The 16,454-nt window shown below is 40.5% G+C and overlaps 1 protein-coding gene across 5 annotated transcripts in view; it reads right to left on the reverse strand.

Moving 5' to 3' along the window:
* lama2 (laminin, alpha 2) overlaps nucleotides 1-16,454 on the reverse strand; it is a 145,565-nt gene that overhangs the window by 115,518 nt on the left and 13,593 nt on the right. For all 5 annotated transcript variants that reach the window (XM_029496079.1, XM_029496077.1, XM_029496081.1 and 2 more), the window contains exons 2-3: nucleotides 1,857-2,027; nucleotides 432-544 (exon numbers count right to left, since the gene is read on the reverse strand). In XM_029496079.1, the coding sequence (XP_029351939.1) occupies nucleotides 432-544; nucleotides 1,857-2,027 (284 nt within the window). The remainder of the gene's footprint in view (nucleotides 1-431; nucleotides 545-1,856; nucleotides 2,028-16,454) is intronic.

A 16,454-nucleotide genomic window follows, 5' to 3' on the forward strand; every position in this document is an offset into this window, starting at 1 on the left:
CGGCCTGCTGAGGACGACATCCTAACAGGACACCCGAGTTTTAGCAGTCGAGCGGACATTGTGTAGAGACAACGGACGAGATCTGGTGAAGTCTGGTGAAGACATAAGAAATGTCTGTTTTGGTTCAGACAGATGGAATCAATACTTGGTATAGTCGACAAGCCCAGTTAGCCCGCCGAGTGACTGTGTGCTAACCGTGCTAACCATGGGTCAGAAACGCACAAAGCTAGCTTAGATGACACTAAACTCAGCCTATTTTGCATGAAGGTGAAGTGAGCAATTTCAGTCAGGTCTTCACTTCAGTAAACTCATAGTCAGCTGAGTAAATCTGTGATTGTTGGTTCAAATCCTCACCTGTCAGGGGGAAGTCCTGCTCTCTGGTAGTGTGTGTTTGCCTGTGTGTGTGTGTGTGTGTGTGTGTGTGCGTCTACCTGTTTCAAGTCCAGTGTGATAGTCACGTAGTGGTACTCCATCCCATTCTTGATGGAGGGACTTTGCCACCAACGGTTGGTCCCATCTATGGCATATTCGATGGGATGACGCTCTACACGTGTGCACAAACAGACACACACACACACACACACACACACACACACACACACACACACACACACACACACACAAAAAGGGGGGTACATCTAAATTTGAAATATTTGAAAATCATTTCAGCGTTCATTCCAGTGGGCGGTCTTTACTCTAAAGAGAAAATGTGCCTCCTCCACTCTTTTTCTGAAATTCTTCAGCCATTCAAGGCCAAATATCAAAAGCACATTTTTCTGACTTGTGAAGGAAATAATAATAGATTTCTTTTCCATTTCAGTTGGTTTTATTCACTTCTGAATGAAAAAAAAATTAAGCGTGTTTGCCGGATACGCTCCTCCGTGCCATTACAACTCGGCAAAGTAACTTTAATGGAACAGGCAGATAAAACACATTATAAGTTCATTAAATGGCAAAGGTCACAATGCCGAGCTTTTATGTATTCTGTGTGTGCGGGGCTTGATTAAATGTGTGCAAGACTATTTTTAAGAGAAGATGTTGTTTCAGCTTGATGTGGTGCCGTCAATCGCCAGGATACTTATGCATGACATTTCTGTTGTAAATAGAGGCGACTACCGCCAGTCGGACTTAGACGCTGGAGATATCCTTTCTCTGTCTTCCCATCAAAAAACAACCAATCAGACATTATTTCCTCCCCTGGCTTCCCATTGATGTCATTTCTATGCTTTATCTTTCAAACGGATCAAACAAATGCCAAAAATATAGAGCCAGGCTATCTGTCTGCAGCTGTAAATGGTGTTTATGCTAAGCTAAGCTAAATATGGGCTGTCTCTAGGTTAATGACAGATAAGCATTGGAATCAATTTATCTCATCTAATTCGAAGCAAGAGAGCAAATACTTCTTCATCATCTCAGTCATTCAACTGATTACTTTTCCGTCCTTCCCGCCTCCTTACGCTTTTCCCTTTCACGTCACCTTTCTGCAGCAGGATAATTATTTTTGTACTAACTAGAAAATAACTGGCCACATGATGGGCGGCTTTGTGGTTTGTTGACTGGCTACTAGATGATGACTGGCTGCTTCATTGACTGCTTTATTGTGTGACTGGACCAACAGTTCACTCAATCGCCAACTGTGCAGTTGCCTGTTTGAAATATGACTGCAGGCAAATTTTCCACTGTCATCCTGTCATGTTGCGATTGATTCATCAGCTCATTCGGTAATTATCACTTCAGACAAAATGATTGGTTAACATCTGGCTAATCGGGCTTTAATTAACTAATCCAGCATGATTAATTACTGCAATCTTCAAGCCTATAAGTCTTGCATGTGGATGTGTATGAATCTTTCTTACCAAATGGGTTTGTGCTCCTGTGGTTGCAGATTCGACACTGAGGGTTTCTAACGGGCTGGCCTGGTACGTGTTCCACCAGTTTACAAGACATCTCTGGGCCCTCTGAACCACAGGTAGCATTGGCAGTTATATCCGCCATGGACGCAAGGTTCAACACAGCCGGGAACAACCCTGGAAAAGAAATGGAAAATTAAACACAAATAACTGCAAGATATGATGATGTGGCAGATTTTCTCTCTCTGAAGAGCGCAAAATGATGAAACATCTGACAGGTTGGGGGAATAAAAAAAAAAAAAAACAACTCTAGTTTAGGCTTGGCATGCAAAGACTAAGTATATATTAAACTTCTTATTCAGCTACAAGTTTGACAAACAAATATCTTTCCAAAGATGTATGAATTATCACAAACACATTGATGAAAAAAAACAACCTGACATGAATGCACAGAAGCTGCAGAGTTAAGCTTATTATGTAGTCAGATCATCACTAATCACAGGCAGTTCAGGCTGGCTTCCTCCTTCAAAGCAGGAAAAAAGTGTTAAATTACTGAAACGCTACAGTTAGAAACATCCAGCACAGCCTGCTCGTATACAGGTTTTTATATATCAAATAATTAAAATGGTGTCCGTTTCTCTGCCAAAACCTGTTCCAAGTAAGCCAGCCAACGCTCGTGTGTCTATTGTACCAAGGTTGCAAGTAATTAGCCTGGAACAGGAGGGGGAGGGCCGCTGTTATATACCATCCAAGTTAGTTAATCTGGGGTATTTTTGGTACAGTCTCATGTAGTTAACATCATTTACCCCTAACAGATAGCACGAGCCGTGCTCCCCTTTATCTTTGGATAAAAGAAGCACATGCAGAACATTTTGGCCAGCTTTGAACTGCGCAGACTTTTGGGCAAACTAATCCTACAATATCAAAGCGCTGTTCATTTACATTATGGTGTGCAAGCAGTTTTTTTCATTTCCTGTCCGCGGATATTTTTCTTTCACTGCTGGAGACGTGGTGAGTAAATTCAGAAAGAACATACATTATGGAAACATCTGCATCTCCCAAGTAGACAGATCTTTTTTCCAGGTTATTGTGGGAGGCCTTTTTTTGGGGGGGGGGGGGGCATAAATACAACGCACACATGAATTTAGTTTCCTCCCCAGTGACAACGCTTAAGGGCGGACTTTCCATGTGAAGAGAAGACTATAATATTAAACCTTTGAAGCCATGTGATTATAACAGACTATACAAAGCTTTGGGAGCACTCAGGTAGCACTTCCCATTCTGGGAAAAACAAAAAAACAAAAACAAAAACAATTACCTGCTCTCCAACTTATGGCTGCCGGGCCAAAATTGCTGTTTGTGTTACTGCTAATGAAGATTATTGTTTAACACTTCTTTTTTTTTTCATCTTGTCAATGAATTACCTGGCCCGTTAAAAAACACAGCATAGTAAAAAAACAAACAAACAAAAAAAAAAAACACAAAGTGTGTACACAAGCTATAAAATGTGTGACTGCTGTCATCCAGAAAGCCAAAGAAGAAATAAAAAAGAGGAAGTGACCACCTCGGGAGCCGGAGCGCTCCAGACAAACAGATCATTGTTTACATCTAAATTTCATCACCAGACAAATGCATCAACAGACTATGCCCAGTGTGTTGTGGGTTTTTTTGTTGTTACTTTCATTGTATATTCAGCTGGTTGTCATTAACAACAATATTGTTCTCATAGGAAAGCCATATTTGTCTCAGAGTCAACGAAAAGCGTGTTGAACTTTAAGTACTTTGGTGTTGAACATACATATGGTTCACATTTCCTGTCTGGAAAACGCACAAAGACACGAGCATGAATGCATTATGCTACATCAGATAGCTCAGTACGGGCCTCAGGTCAACAAAGTTAAACAATGTGCACTTACGCACAATCATAAACAAAGATACATGTAAATATACCATATCTGTACACAAAGGCACAAAGGAAGATGGGATGGAAAAGCACTTGTTGACAAAAAGTGAGCAGGGAACAGCGTGTGTGCGTGCGTGCGCGTGCATGTGTGTGTACACATGTCCGGACAAGTCCAGCTGTTTGGCCAGATGTCAACCCTGATGAACTGTGAAGAACATCTGAGACATCCAAAGTCTCTCTGAAAAAAAAAAAACAAAAAAAAAACACATGCACACATTCTCACACAAACTCACAACATATCATATACACACACTCAAATACCATTTTCTGAGAGGTTTGGATGAACATGTGCACTTGACTAAGTACACAAGCTGCCGAGGAAGTCACACAAAGCTTTTGGAACAAAACTCTTTGACTCCCAGATGAACATCACTGTCACTGAGTCATGACGCAATGAAGGGACGTTGGAGAAAGTCACCACTTCACCTCATTCATTTTTATTTAAAATGGTCAAACCAGAGAAATAACAACCAATTCGGCACCCCTGTGAAGCTTTCAGTCCATTCTTAGATCAGATTAGATAATACTTTATTGATCTCTATTGAATCTGGATCCTCCTTTTCTTTTTGTGTTTCATGTCCCCCGTAAACAAGAAAACCAATATTATCAACAGATACAGCTGAACTTGTTTAAGTAGGCCATGAACTCAGATTAACATTAAGTGTCCAGGGATGAAGTGTGAACGAACATCCCGGTGACCAGAAATCTGTATCCAGTGCTGTTAGCTACTTCGACTGGATGGCATTTGGTGATTTGTTGTTATTACAGTCTGTCTAATAACAAAAAGACACTTCTCATACCTTATTTCCAAGGTAAACATTTTTTCTTTGACTTTCAGCTTTGTGGACATCAGATAACAGCAGAGAAGTGAAATTAACCCATTCATTTTTCCAACATCATAAAACTGACAACTCTTCTCCACAATTCCAGCAGGAACCAACCTGCCTCTCAGCTTGATCACAGAAATGATAATAAAGGCTGCTTTTATTCCCATTGTATCAATACTGTAGCTTTTCATTTCAAACTTTTCATTGACATGGAGTTTTGACATGCTTCAAGGTTTTTCATCTGATATTCAGTCAATCATCCAAAGAATCCAGCCCATGGTGAGCTGGTCCAACTCTTTTCAATGTTTTTTTTTTTTTATGAAGTTTTTGCCATCATGGTAAAGCAGGTTGAGCTTCCATATGACACACAGCCTGTATTACAGCAGTCACATACACAGCTGCTGCCCTGTGCGTGTCCCAGAACAGACCTATGGTCCGACCTTTTCCTTTGTCGCTGTTTTAACTCCATTTCTAAAGAGCCAAAAATAAAAATCACAATATTTGGACGTCAAGAAGACAATAAGTCATGGGACAGCCTTCCCAATGATGGTACAGATTAATAACTACAGTGATTTTTTTCTGAATGTGAAACATTTCAGCATTTTGAGACGACCACAATTTGCTTTTAACAAAGTTTTTGACAAGCAATAGCTGTAGGCTCCGGTCCCATCGCCAAGGAAACAGTCCGCCGAACAGAAAGACTGACCAAGACCAAAGAACTGTTCCTGTCAAATGTTGTGAGGCGACTTCTTCAAACTATAATTACATCTTCTTATGAATAAGAAGAGTTCAAATAAAATTGGTAAAATGGGGGTTCTTTAATTTCCAAAGTGTTCCTAACAGCACATAGTGCCTGTGAAAATCCCACCGCAAGACTTCAGTATGAAAATGATCTTCGTTTACGCTGTAATATGAGATCAAAACACTCGCTTCGAAGAATGGATTTTTCATGGCTCTTCTTCTCCTGCCAGGGATTCAAGCCAACCCAGCTTATCCCTGGATTTTGATCCACAACCTGGAAGAGTCTCCTGCCACATACCAGCATGTTCGGGACACAGTGCAGTCGCTAATAGTGCCATTTTTCCTTGATTTGAGACAGCTAATATCTTCAGCTTCCCATCAGTTCCACACGCTTGAGCTACAGAATCACAGAGGACTCGAACATTTGCTCGTAGTTTAACCACACGTTTTCGTTTTCTTCACCGTCATCTCTTCCAGTGTTGCTGGGAAAATTTGATGCGCTGTAAAATACACAGCTGCTTTCCAAATTCAACGTGCATTGAGATCTTTTCAGGGGACTGTTGTATTCTCTTAATCCCAGAAGCTGAATTGTTCGATATTGCTGATAAAAATGGAAAAATGACTTAAACTACGACAGTCCTCCGAATACTTCCCAGGTTCTTTTGACTGACAGACTGAACTTGCCTTTTTTGAGGATCAGGGTAATATTTGGTCACATTAACAATGTGACTGCTGCACTAACTGCCACTTTGGTCAGGACTGACACATCTCAACTATCTCCTTTATGACTTTAATGTTAGAGGATGACGTTGACCTTGACTTTTTTTTTTTTTTTTTTTGACCTGTATGGTTTTTAGTATCATATCTCAACGACTACCAGATAAATCTCCTGGAAATTGAGTGGAGGCGCCTCACAGGCTGATAACTTTTATAGTATTCTATGATTTAGTGCGTTCATAACAAGAAGCCCAACATGTAAGGTAAATACCACCATCAGCCAAGTTTCACAGAAACAACATGACTTCAGAGGCTTAGTTTTGTTTTGGTCTGTCCCACTGACGTCATCTCCAGCCGTACAGAGTCCGTTGCAGCTGCTGCTGGGAACAGTTACCGTTCGTCACGGCCGTCCCAAACATATTTCTGTTTGAGAGCTGTTATTGCTGTAAGAGTTGAGATGTGGGCAGGGATGAAGGTCAGAGTACTCAGTGTGGACAGTACACAGCTCAAATAAGGTGTCAAATTTTCATTTCCACCAAGTTTTCACACGTGACACACAGGAGAATGGCTGTGGAAGACATTTCACTCAAAATGTAACTAAATTATGTGACGGAGAACAACTGAAATCATTTCGTATGTAATCTCTTCTTTGATTGTCATGGTTTCTCCGTGTATCTGTTTTTTCTGATTTCGACTACACATCAGACTTATGGCGATCGCGTGTCAGGCCGTCTTTGGCAACTGATGATAAGGTTTTTTTTCCTCCTTTGCCTTTTATGTTGAACAATAAGGTGAGTTAATAACAGAAATGGAGACGGCTGGTTAAAGGCAGGTTCAGATTTCAGATACACTGACATACAAGGACACAATGACTGTCTGCCTATGGCTCTGAGGCAGGCGCGCACACACACACACACACACACACACACACACACACACACACACACACACGGTTGGGTCCATGATCTCCCTTTCTTCTCTCTCTGCTCTGATAACCATAGAAACCTGTCTATCAGTTTGTCTGTCTTCCTCTCTGTTGGCCTCCCCATCCCTGATCTACGCTCTGTTAACCAAATGTCTCAGTGGATTTACTGCAATTCAGGTGCAAAATTATAATGCTGTCAAAATGTACAAGAACATCCAGTGAAAGCTCGACAAGGTCATTGCCAAAGGAGTTGTTTCAATACCCAAACACCGATCATAAAGCAATATCCCATCTAAAGATGGGCAGCTCATTTAAAAGTGGATGATATGACACATTCATGTCACTGTATCTTTTTAAAATTATTTTTTCAAGTAGCTGCTTTTGAAATAAAATAGAGCTAACACATTTTTGCTAATATTAAAGGTCAATTGAGCTGAGTAAAAAAAAAATAATCTTAATTTCTGTTATTAAAATCAAGCAAATCAACTCAAGGTTCATGGACGTTGCTGGTCTTTCTGAAGCTCTCATTCTCCATCAGTGTGTGGACTTCACTCTGCTTCCACCTGTTATTAGATGTTAAAAAAGCCACGGTGGAATCACTTTATAAGAGCAAAATCATCTCTATGACAACTGAGGAAACGCAATGTGCCGACGGCTGAAAGCTCCTTAAAAACCAATCAAACACTAAAAATGGACCATGAGGAGGGGGAATCCTTTTACAATTTATTGGTTCAAGTAAACTCATTTGTGTTGTTTTCCCATCTCATTCCTGTCTCAGGGGGGGTCTGGTAAACTACGCACACTATAAATCCCCCAACAGCACATTTTCATGATGTTTACATAAATAAAACGGTCTTGACCTGAACCAGGAATGTCCCAGCTGCATGTTCATGTTCTTGTCAAATCTTCATCCTCAACATCGACTCCATTCCTACACGTGTGAACTTTAGCCTCAGCTCCTTCAAATGTCTTACAAAAGGAAATGTAACTGTAGAGGAGGAATTAAGCCACAGCCACATTCAGCCATTATGAACTACTGACACTGAACTTGCATGCAACACACATCTAGTGTTCATAAATTGAAGATGTTGACACATGCTACACATCAATGTGGTGATAAGGAGGATAAGACATCAATATGGAAGTATAAAAATCTACATTTATGAGAAAAATGTCCACACTGACCGAATTTCCATGTGCTCGGGATGACAGCAAATTTATTTCATTCCATAAAAAAGTTTCTTTTACATTCTGAATAAAACTTGATTTGCTTTTTCTGTCATGGTAGACGATGACTCTGCACTGTCCTTCTGTGTGCGTGCCTGTGTGTGTGTGTGTGTGTGTGTGTGTGTGTGTGTGTGTGTGATGGATGTGTTATTGTTGAGTTTTGAGGCTAGATGTATGCTTGATGGAATAAGAAGAAGGTTGAAAAAGACAGGATCATCTCTCTCTGTATCTCTCTCCATCTCTCCCTCCATCCTGAATAGTTGGGGGGTGAGAGAGATATGCGGATGGAGGGAAGGATAGAAAGATTGATGAAGAATAAGAGATAGATAGAGGGATTCCCAGAGAAAGATAAAGTATTGTTTAAAAGGGTCAGGGCCAGGAGGAATGAGGGATGAGACTGCGATAATCCTGTAAACTCTCAGCCCAAACGCACACAGAAAAACATGGAACCCAAGGAAATGTGTATTCAGATGTCTGAAAACCCGGCTTCGACATAATGAGACTAACACAGCAACAACAGCACATACATTCACAAATGTGTTACGGACAAGTGTTGTGCCACGCAGACACACACACACACACACACACACACACACAAATGCATAAACTTACGCACCCCGCACTCAAATGTATTTCCAAGCTATTACATCACATCAGACAGAGCCGGTTTCACACCAGGAAACAAAACACTAATCAGTCCTGCACACGTCTGCAGCTTAGTGAGCAAGCCTGATGGAAAAACAAATCTGCTTTGTTAGCTCAGATGTGTTCTGCACACCTGAGGTAGGATTTTTCCTCCATGTCTGAGTTCCACATGTAAGGTGAGATGTGACTTTAACAGTTTTACAAGGACAGAAGGATGAGATACGTTTGTGTGTGTGTGTGTGTGTGTGTGTGTGTCAACAGAGAAACTTCTTATAACAATTGAAAGACTCTAAATTGATCTGAGATCACTTCTACATGCAGACTGTCTGGCTTAATGTCTGCATGACTTGAATCATCACTACAGTGAAACACCATCAATCATCCAACTTCAGTTTCTTCCTGAGATAAGAACAGTCCAAAGTGTCCACTTTGTCGACATTATGTTAATGCTACGATGCGTCTTTCCCATTAAGGCGTCACTGATGGAGGAAAAAAGCGAGAACTCAACACAAAGTCCCAGTTTTGTCTTTTAAGATATTATCTATATACGTGCACAGCTGAAATCTGAATAATTACCCCGTTGTTTTGATATTTCAATCTGTGCTTTCCTCTAACAATTACATAAGGACCAGGACTGACTCTGGGCTAAATAAAATAACTCAACATAAAACAACAAGTCAAACATAATTTGCTGGCTGGCAATAACAGGACAATTTGCTGCAGGTAGTGAGATAAGAGTGCACGCAGATCACTTGGCATGACAGCAGATCGAGGTCTCGGTAAAATAATCAACCTGGTTAATGAATTAAATCATGAAATGCAAGGCAGAGATAATGAAAGCGAGATGTTGAGATTTGTTGCATTGAAGCGCCACGTTGTAACATTTTAGAAAATGTGATCAAGGCTGTTCTCCATGTTCAGGTGTAACATAAATCGCTGAGCTGATAACTGGTATAACTCATACGGAACATTAGGCATCAGCCCTTTGTCAAAATCATGAAATTTAAACATTCGTTAATGCCAACACTCACATTTGTGAAAGCTTCATCTAATTAGTTAACAGAAATAGCAGTTCCTTAGTTGGCTCCTTAATGATACACACTAAATGTTCATGACTGAAGTTCAGTGATGGAAGTTTTAAAAAGAATAATTTCTCGAACGGAATCATTTGAAAGGGAAATGAAGCGAGGCCCGACCGGCATCACTTTGTAAACACTGCAAATGAATGAATAAATATAGCATGTGATCAGTTTTCATCTTAATCACATCACACACTGAAACACACACCACTGTTATCATTCCCTGGTTGCTGTGTGTTGTTTCTATGGTAACATAGTTTGTACTGATATATTGGATAAATGGATTACTTCAATTTGATAGATGGGGATAAAAAAAAAAAAAAAAAAAAAAAAAACACATTTGCTGGACGTTGACTGGATCTGTTTATTTCCTAAAATATTATCATGTTACAAAAATTGTAATTTTATTTAATTTTAGTAATCACAATTTTACTATTCAAACTGTGCTTCGTGGAGCTGTGAGCTAAAAGCTAACATCAGGCATGTTCGCAATGGTAATGCTAACATCTTGGTTTAGTCAATTAGAACAACCCAAAGTTTTTTTTTATGTTAAGTACTTGGAGTCAAATTCCTTGTAAGTACACAGACTTGGCCACTGAAGCTGGTTCTGATTAACCTTTCAAATTTGCTTCCACAGCTGAGGCTGATGGGATTGGGCAAATTAACATTTTGGCTGGAGATCACCAAGGCTATCAGACTTGACTTTAATATGTGTGCCATAGTTCGTGGCACTTCATCTAACATGCATCAAAACTCTCACCTCAGAAATACAAATGTCAGCCTCACGTTGGTAGAAGGGTAAAAGTCAGGGGATTCATTCATGAATTTTTACATAGAAATTACACAACAATCCCGTTGATATGTCAGTTTGGTTGGGAACTGATTGACCAACATCGCTCCTGTGTCTAATATACTCAATTTTTATATCACTTTTTTTGTTTTTATCTCATCTTACAGCTACAGACATGTTTGCCACAGAAAAAGGAGCCCAGGAAAGTGCTACGGATGAGTCGACCTAAATTCTTTTTAAATTGTTGAATTTCTTTTACAAGTGAAAATAGTGTTGTACATTTTTTCCATTTACATGTACTTTATAAGACTTTGCCTAACCTTCTCTGACTTATTTCTCCCGACTTTTTCCTCAAAGTTATCCCCCACACCAGTGCAGTAAATAGAAATACTTGACTTGTTGTTATGCATCTAATGTGATAAGAGATGGAAAATGTACATTTATCTCTACTTTTGTTTCCTTGCCTGTATCTAAAGCTTTACATCTGGCTTCTCTTCTGTCGACCTCCAGGGGTTTGGGGGAAAGTTGAAATGAATACTAAGTCAACATCCTGCTCTCTGTAGGACTTCCTGCCGCAGGAGTGTGTATTTGTGTGTTCAGCCACCCTGCTTCGAAGAAGTGCAATGAATGACTTATTATAGAAAGAAAAATAAAGGGAGAAAGTGCTGGTCGACGATAAGAAAAGAGGGTTCAGATCGCAGAGGTCAGGTCATCGCCCCGTCTCACTTCCTTTGTCTCGCCTTCGCTTCTTTTTCCCCCAGTATTGCCTTTTCCAACAGATATTTTCTGTTGCTGGTCTGATATTTTTAGAAACACCATGAAGGATTCAGCATGTTCACAAGAGCAAAGAGTGTGTGATTCTTATATTAATATTCTAATTTTAAAAAAATCCCAGTCCAAGTGACAGCAACTGTGATTTGACTTTAAACATAAAATGTTAATTAGAATGATTAATACTGCGAGTGACTCCCACGTGTGTTTGGACAGCAGGTTTCTGGATATTACAGATGTAAATGCTGTCGTCTTTTCCCAAACGAGCACTTCACACCGAGGAAGAGATGTGGGGTAAAGTTTGAGGAGGTGCAGTGGCGTGTCTGGTTGTTGGTCTGTGTTTGTGTGTGTGTGGATGGTTGATCTTTGTAAATGTTGTCCTCTTCCAGACGGTCATGGAGCCAGACTAAACAGGAAAACCACAAAGTTAGAGAGGGTTAATCCCCTACTTAAACACACTGAATGAACTTGCCACGTGTGTGGAAGGCTATAGAGATCACTGTGCCCCATACTGGGGGGCCACTGCTGATTCCCTCAACTTTTAACTCACAACTTTTGCAGTCTAGATTAACATATGTGCTCTTACACAGCACTAATATCGAGGGCTAAATCTGCCTCGACATTCCTTCTCTTCAAAAGTAATATTTGAAACAATGGATCCTTGATTTCAGAGAGAAATCCAAAAAATTTGCACTTCTCCTTTTTAACCAGCAATTTCAATTTTTGGCAATTGTTGCTAGCTGTGTAGTTCTGCAGTCGGAGGTGAAGTAATGGCACGGCTTGTTGAAATGAAAATTCTGGAAACGACTGTGAAAATACAATGATAGTGATTGCAGATCAAAAGAAAATTAGGTACAAAGAAGAAGAGATGTACAAAATGAGCCAGAGTCAGTGATAAATAGAAATGAAACATTAAATAACTTTTAGTCACTTTAACTAACAGACTAATTTTTCTATGATGACCAAAATAAACACAAATCAGAACCACCCCCGTCTCAGTCCACAATATACTGGTACCTGGCCATGCAGTATATATTTCTCCCATCTGCACAAGGTGAGGAATGGCACGTATATTTGCATTAAATCTCAAAGATGTTATAGGGTGAAAAATTAATAAAATAAAGAAGAAGAGGTTGAGACAGAGAGAATGTTTATGCACAATAAATCCAAAGTAAGTGGTTGAAGTGATTTAGCTGAGCGAAGATCAGCCAGCAGTAAATCTACGCTACAGTGGACTAACTGCTCTCACACTCTCTATTTCACACACACACACACACACACACACACACACACACACACACACACACACACAGTCCACACCTGATGAGCCAGTATGAGGACTTTGTTAAATCAACTACAAGCACCTAGGAGACAGAAGTGTGTGTGTGTGTGTATGATTTAAGTAAAAGCTCATCTGTGCTAGCCTTGGTTAGTGTTTACTGTCCAGGCTGCAGCCAAGGCCGCAATTCACATCAATTCTCTCACACACACACACACACACACACACACACACACACACACACACACACACACAGTCTGGGGGATATGTGGAAGATGTTGGTGTTGGTAATGAAAACATGCCAGTGAGTAGATTTACAGGAGAGAGCAGCTTGACCTCTGGCCCTGCTGATATTTATCACTGGGAGAGGATCTAATCTTCTCTTCTCTGAGCTACAACAACTGAATTCTTCTTACATTCACACAATGCAAAAGAATCAAACAGAATCGAATCTTGCTGACTGCTCTTACAGTAGGAAGTGCTCCCAGGAGGTAACTTAACAGCTGGATGACTATTCAGGTCCTTTAACCTGAAGTCTGCTGTTTTATCAAGGCTTAAATGAATACAGCACGTCGCTTTGCGTGACAGATGAGCGTATACTTTTTCCTTCTACAACCATGAAGTCTCAGCTTCACACACATACACACCCCCAACCTTTTTTCCCAGATTTTCTGATTGGTTGAGCATTAGACCAGGGCCTAATGAGTAAAGTAACGAGGGTCATAATGTCCACGTGACATGATCCTACGACGTGAAGGTCTCTACCCTAAAGTCAGCTTCGTCACTGACGTCAGGAGTAACTCTCAGGCGGGTGCGGCATCAGAGAGCCAGTTTAACAGGAAAATGAATCTGTGATTCTAAGTTGCCCGTAACAATGAGAAAGCTTGACGGTCCGTTGTAGGACTGGTAACCTGTCCTGCGTGTATCCCACCCTGGCCTTCCTGCTACCCTACGATGATAAACGGTGGAGATGGGCAGCTAGCCTCAGAAGCTTTAGCTGCTTTGATTCACAGAAAACGACTCTTTCACTTTCAATGATATGCGTTATTAGTGACACTATATATCGTGAAGATTAATATGCAGAATCGGTGGAATCTCAGGACCTGATGTCAACGTACTGAGAGGATAATATGGAGGAAGGAGCGGCGATGAGAGTCGTTTATGAAGATGTATATTGGGAGTGTGCAGGTCTGCCCATCGAGTGTGTTTCGTATTTGTCAGGTCAGGAAATAACATCATTCTCCAGAAGGAGCCAGCAGTGTCACAAGGGATTGTGGGTAATTGGAAATCCAGATGGACATGCATGAGCTTCCAGGAAGAAGCGGCTACCAGAGAGATTGCAACTGAACGCGCAGGCTACAACGCTAATAATGTTCATCTCCGTACGTGCACCTCTCTTATTCTTTTTACTTTTTTCTATTTTCTTCACACCTCTTTGTGTTTCTTTCCTCCTGCCGGCGCCCCCCTTTTCCTCCTCCACTCTATTATCCATTCAAATGACTTATGAATGACAAGGGAGCGACAGGAAACAGCATGCCATTGGCTAAAGACTTGAGTGGGCGGATCCATAGGGACCAATCAACAAAGTATGTACAAGGAGAACAGCCAGTAATCATGAGTAATACGCACCATACACAGACCCACAATTAATCTCAGTTTGTTTTTTTTGTTTTTTTCAGTGAGGGGGGGCAACTTCACAGCAGTGAAGAGAATATGGCAGGCCAGCCGTCAGTGAGACTAATGGAAACTAAAGTTTGCTCAGTTAGTTTGGAGAAACGTGGTTGGCTGTACTGTTCAGATTTTAGGATTAGTTTTAGCAGTGTTACGGTCCATTGACAGCAAGCACAGCCAAAAATCTGACTGCTGAGAAAGGATAACATCATTACACAGCAACAAAAAGACAAAGCAGATGTTTAGATGTGGTTTATATACAGTAGGGGGTTCATATGTGATCTGCCTCTGAAACTGGCATTTGATTACATTTAATGCCAATCATTTCTACTATAAATGTGTTTGATGCATTTTCACAAACTAGATTTCTCGGGGAGGTATTGACCTTTCATCACAACATCTCTAAAGCTGTGATGATGACAATTGTATCGATGAAAAAAAAAAAAAGAGTCAAAGATGTTTCAGGAAATCGATTGATTTACAACTGAACTATCGAGCTGCTACTGCACAGCAGCTTAGTCACAGTAAGGTCTTCTAACAACACGAAATCATATTCATTCCCTGCTCTTCTGGCCTCTCGTGGCAGGGCTGCCTCCAGTATAGGTGTTACTGATAGCATTAATGATGGCTGCCTTTTCTAATAATATTATTATAGATATATAATAAATATCATTACATCTGGGAGCCCCTTGTGAAAATTGTCTGTGGCTCAGTTTGTGAAGAGGTAGCAGACAGAGAAAAGGGCTTTGTGAGGAGAATACTTCCCCTTTTGAACGAGATATTATACAAGTTCATGAAACTCACTGGATTTAAAAAGGTTCTCAAACACAGCATTGAAGAATGTGTTGGATTTTGATTCCAGGCTTCTGACCAGCACTGATAACTACATATCTGCTGTAAGCTTTGCCCTCACAACCACCAACTGCTCTGGGTAACGTGAAGTGTTCAGGTTTGAGCTGAAATGTGTGTTTGACCGGTCAAGATTCATTACAAAGCGTGTGAAGGCTTCACAGTGTGTTTGGGTATGTCCTTTATGCAAGTGTTCAGTCTTTTGAGACTCAAGTTTTACATTTTTCTAACAGTAATCTGAGCAGAAACTATACCAAATTATTTAGAGCTGATGGGAACAATTAGGGAGAAATAATTGCAGCCCAGCTCAAGAGGGAAAGTACGACTACAATGTTCATTTTGGTTGCAGTATGTTTTTTAGAATGAAGTTCAGAGGCTCGGTTGACAAAACTATCTGGTACACAGAGGCTAAGATGTTCAGCCTCCTCCTGTATGTGTGTGACAGAGAGTGAGGGGTCTGTGTGTAAAGGAGTATATAGCATTCATTACGGCGGTGCTATAGACAAACTGCTCCCCGGATAGACATTGATTTTCACCCAATGGAGCTCACTGTTAGCAAACCTAATAGCTTTGTGGGTAATGGGTACATGTTATGAATGAACCCCTATGGGTGAGAGAGAGAGAGAGGAGGGGAGAGGAAAGCAGAGGAGAGAGGAGACGATCAAATCATTTTTCTTTATGCAAAGTAACAAATATTTGGTTTAATGGTCAATTTATGTTTTGTTTTGTTTGGTTTTTTTTTTATTAAAACACTTATGTGTTAGTTAAGTGTTACTGAAGTGTCTTAAATAGTTAGCATATTAATTGATAGTAAAAAGTTATTTTATTTTCAGTCACAAAAAATTTAATCAGGAGGAACAAAGCAGAAAATGGAGGGCGAGTTGATCCGTTATGGAAAGAAAGGAAAGAGCGATGAACAAGAGGAGCGTGATTAAGGAGAAGAGGTGGAGGAATACTGGAGGAGGGAAACCAAACAGATCAGATGCGGGTTGAAAGGAGAGCTGCTATTTACCATTACTGCTAATAGGTTTCAAAAGGAAGCAAGTCATTAGCTAAATGGATAGGCCCTAAATGACACATTACCATGTTAAAGGCTGATTCCGCTCATTATTGGAGCTCT

Source organism: Echeneis naucrates, chromosome 24 (genome assembly GCF_900963305.1).
Source record: "Echeneis naucrates chromosome 24, fEcheNa1.1, whole genome shotgun sequence".
NCBI classification, from domain to species: domain Eukaryota; kingdom Metazoa; phylum Chordata; class Actinopteri; order Carangiformes; family Echeneidae; genus Echeneis; species Echeneis naucrates.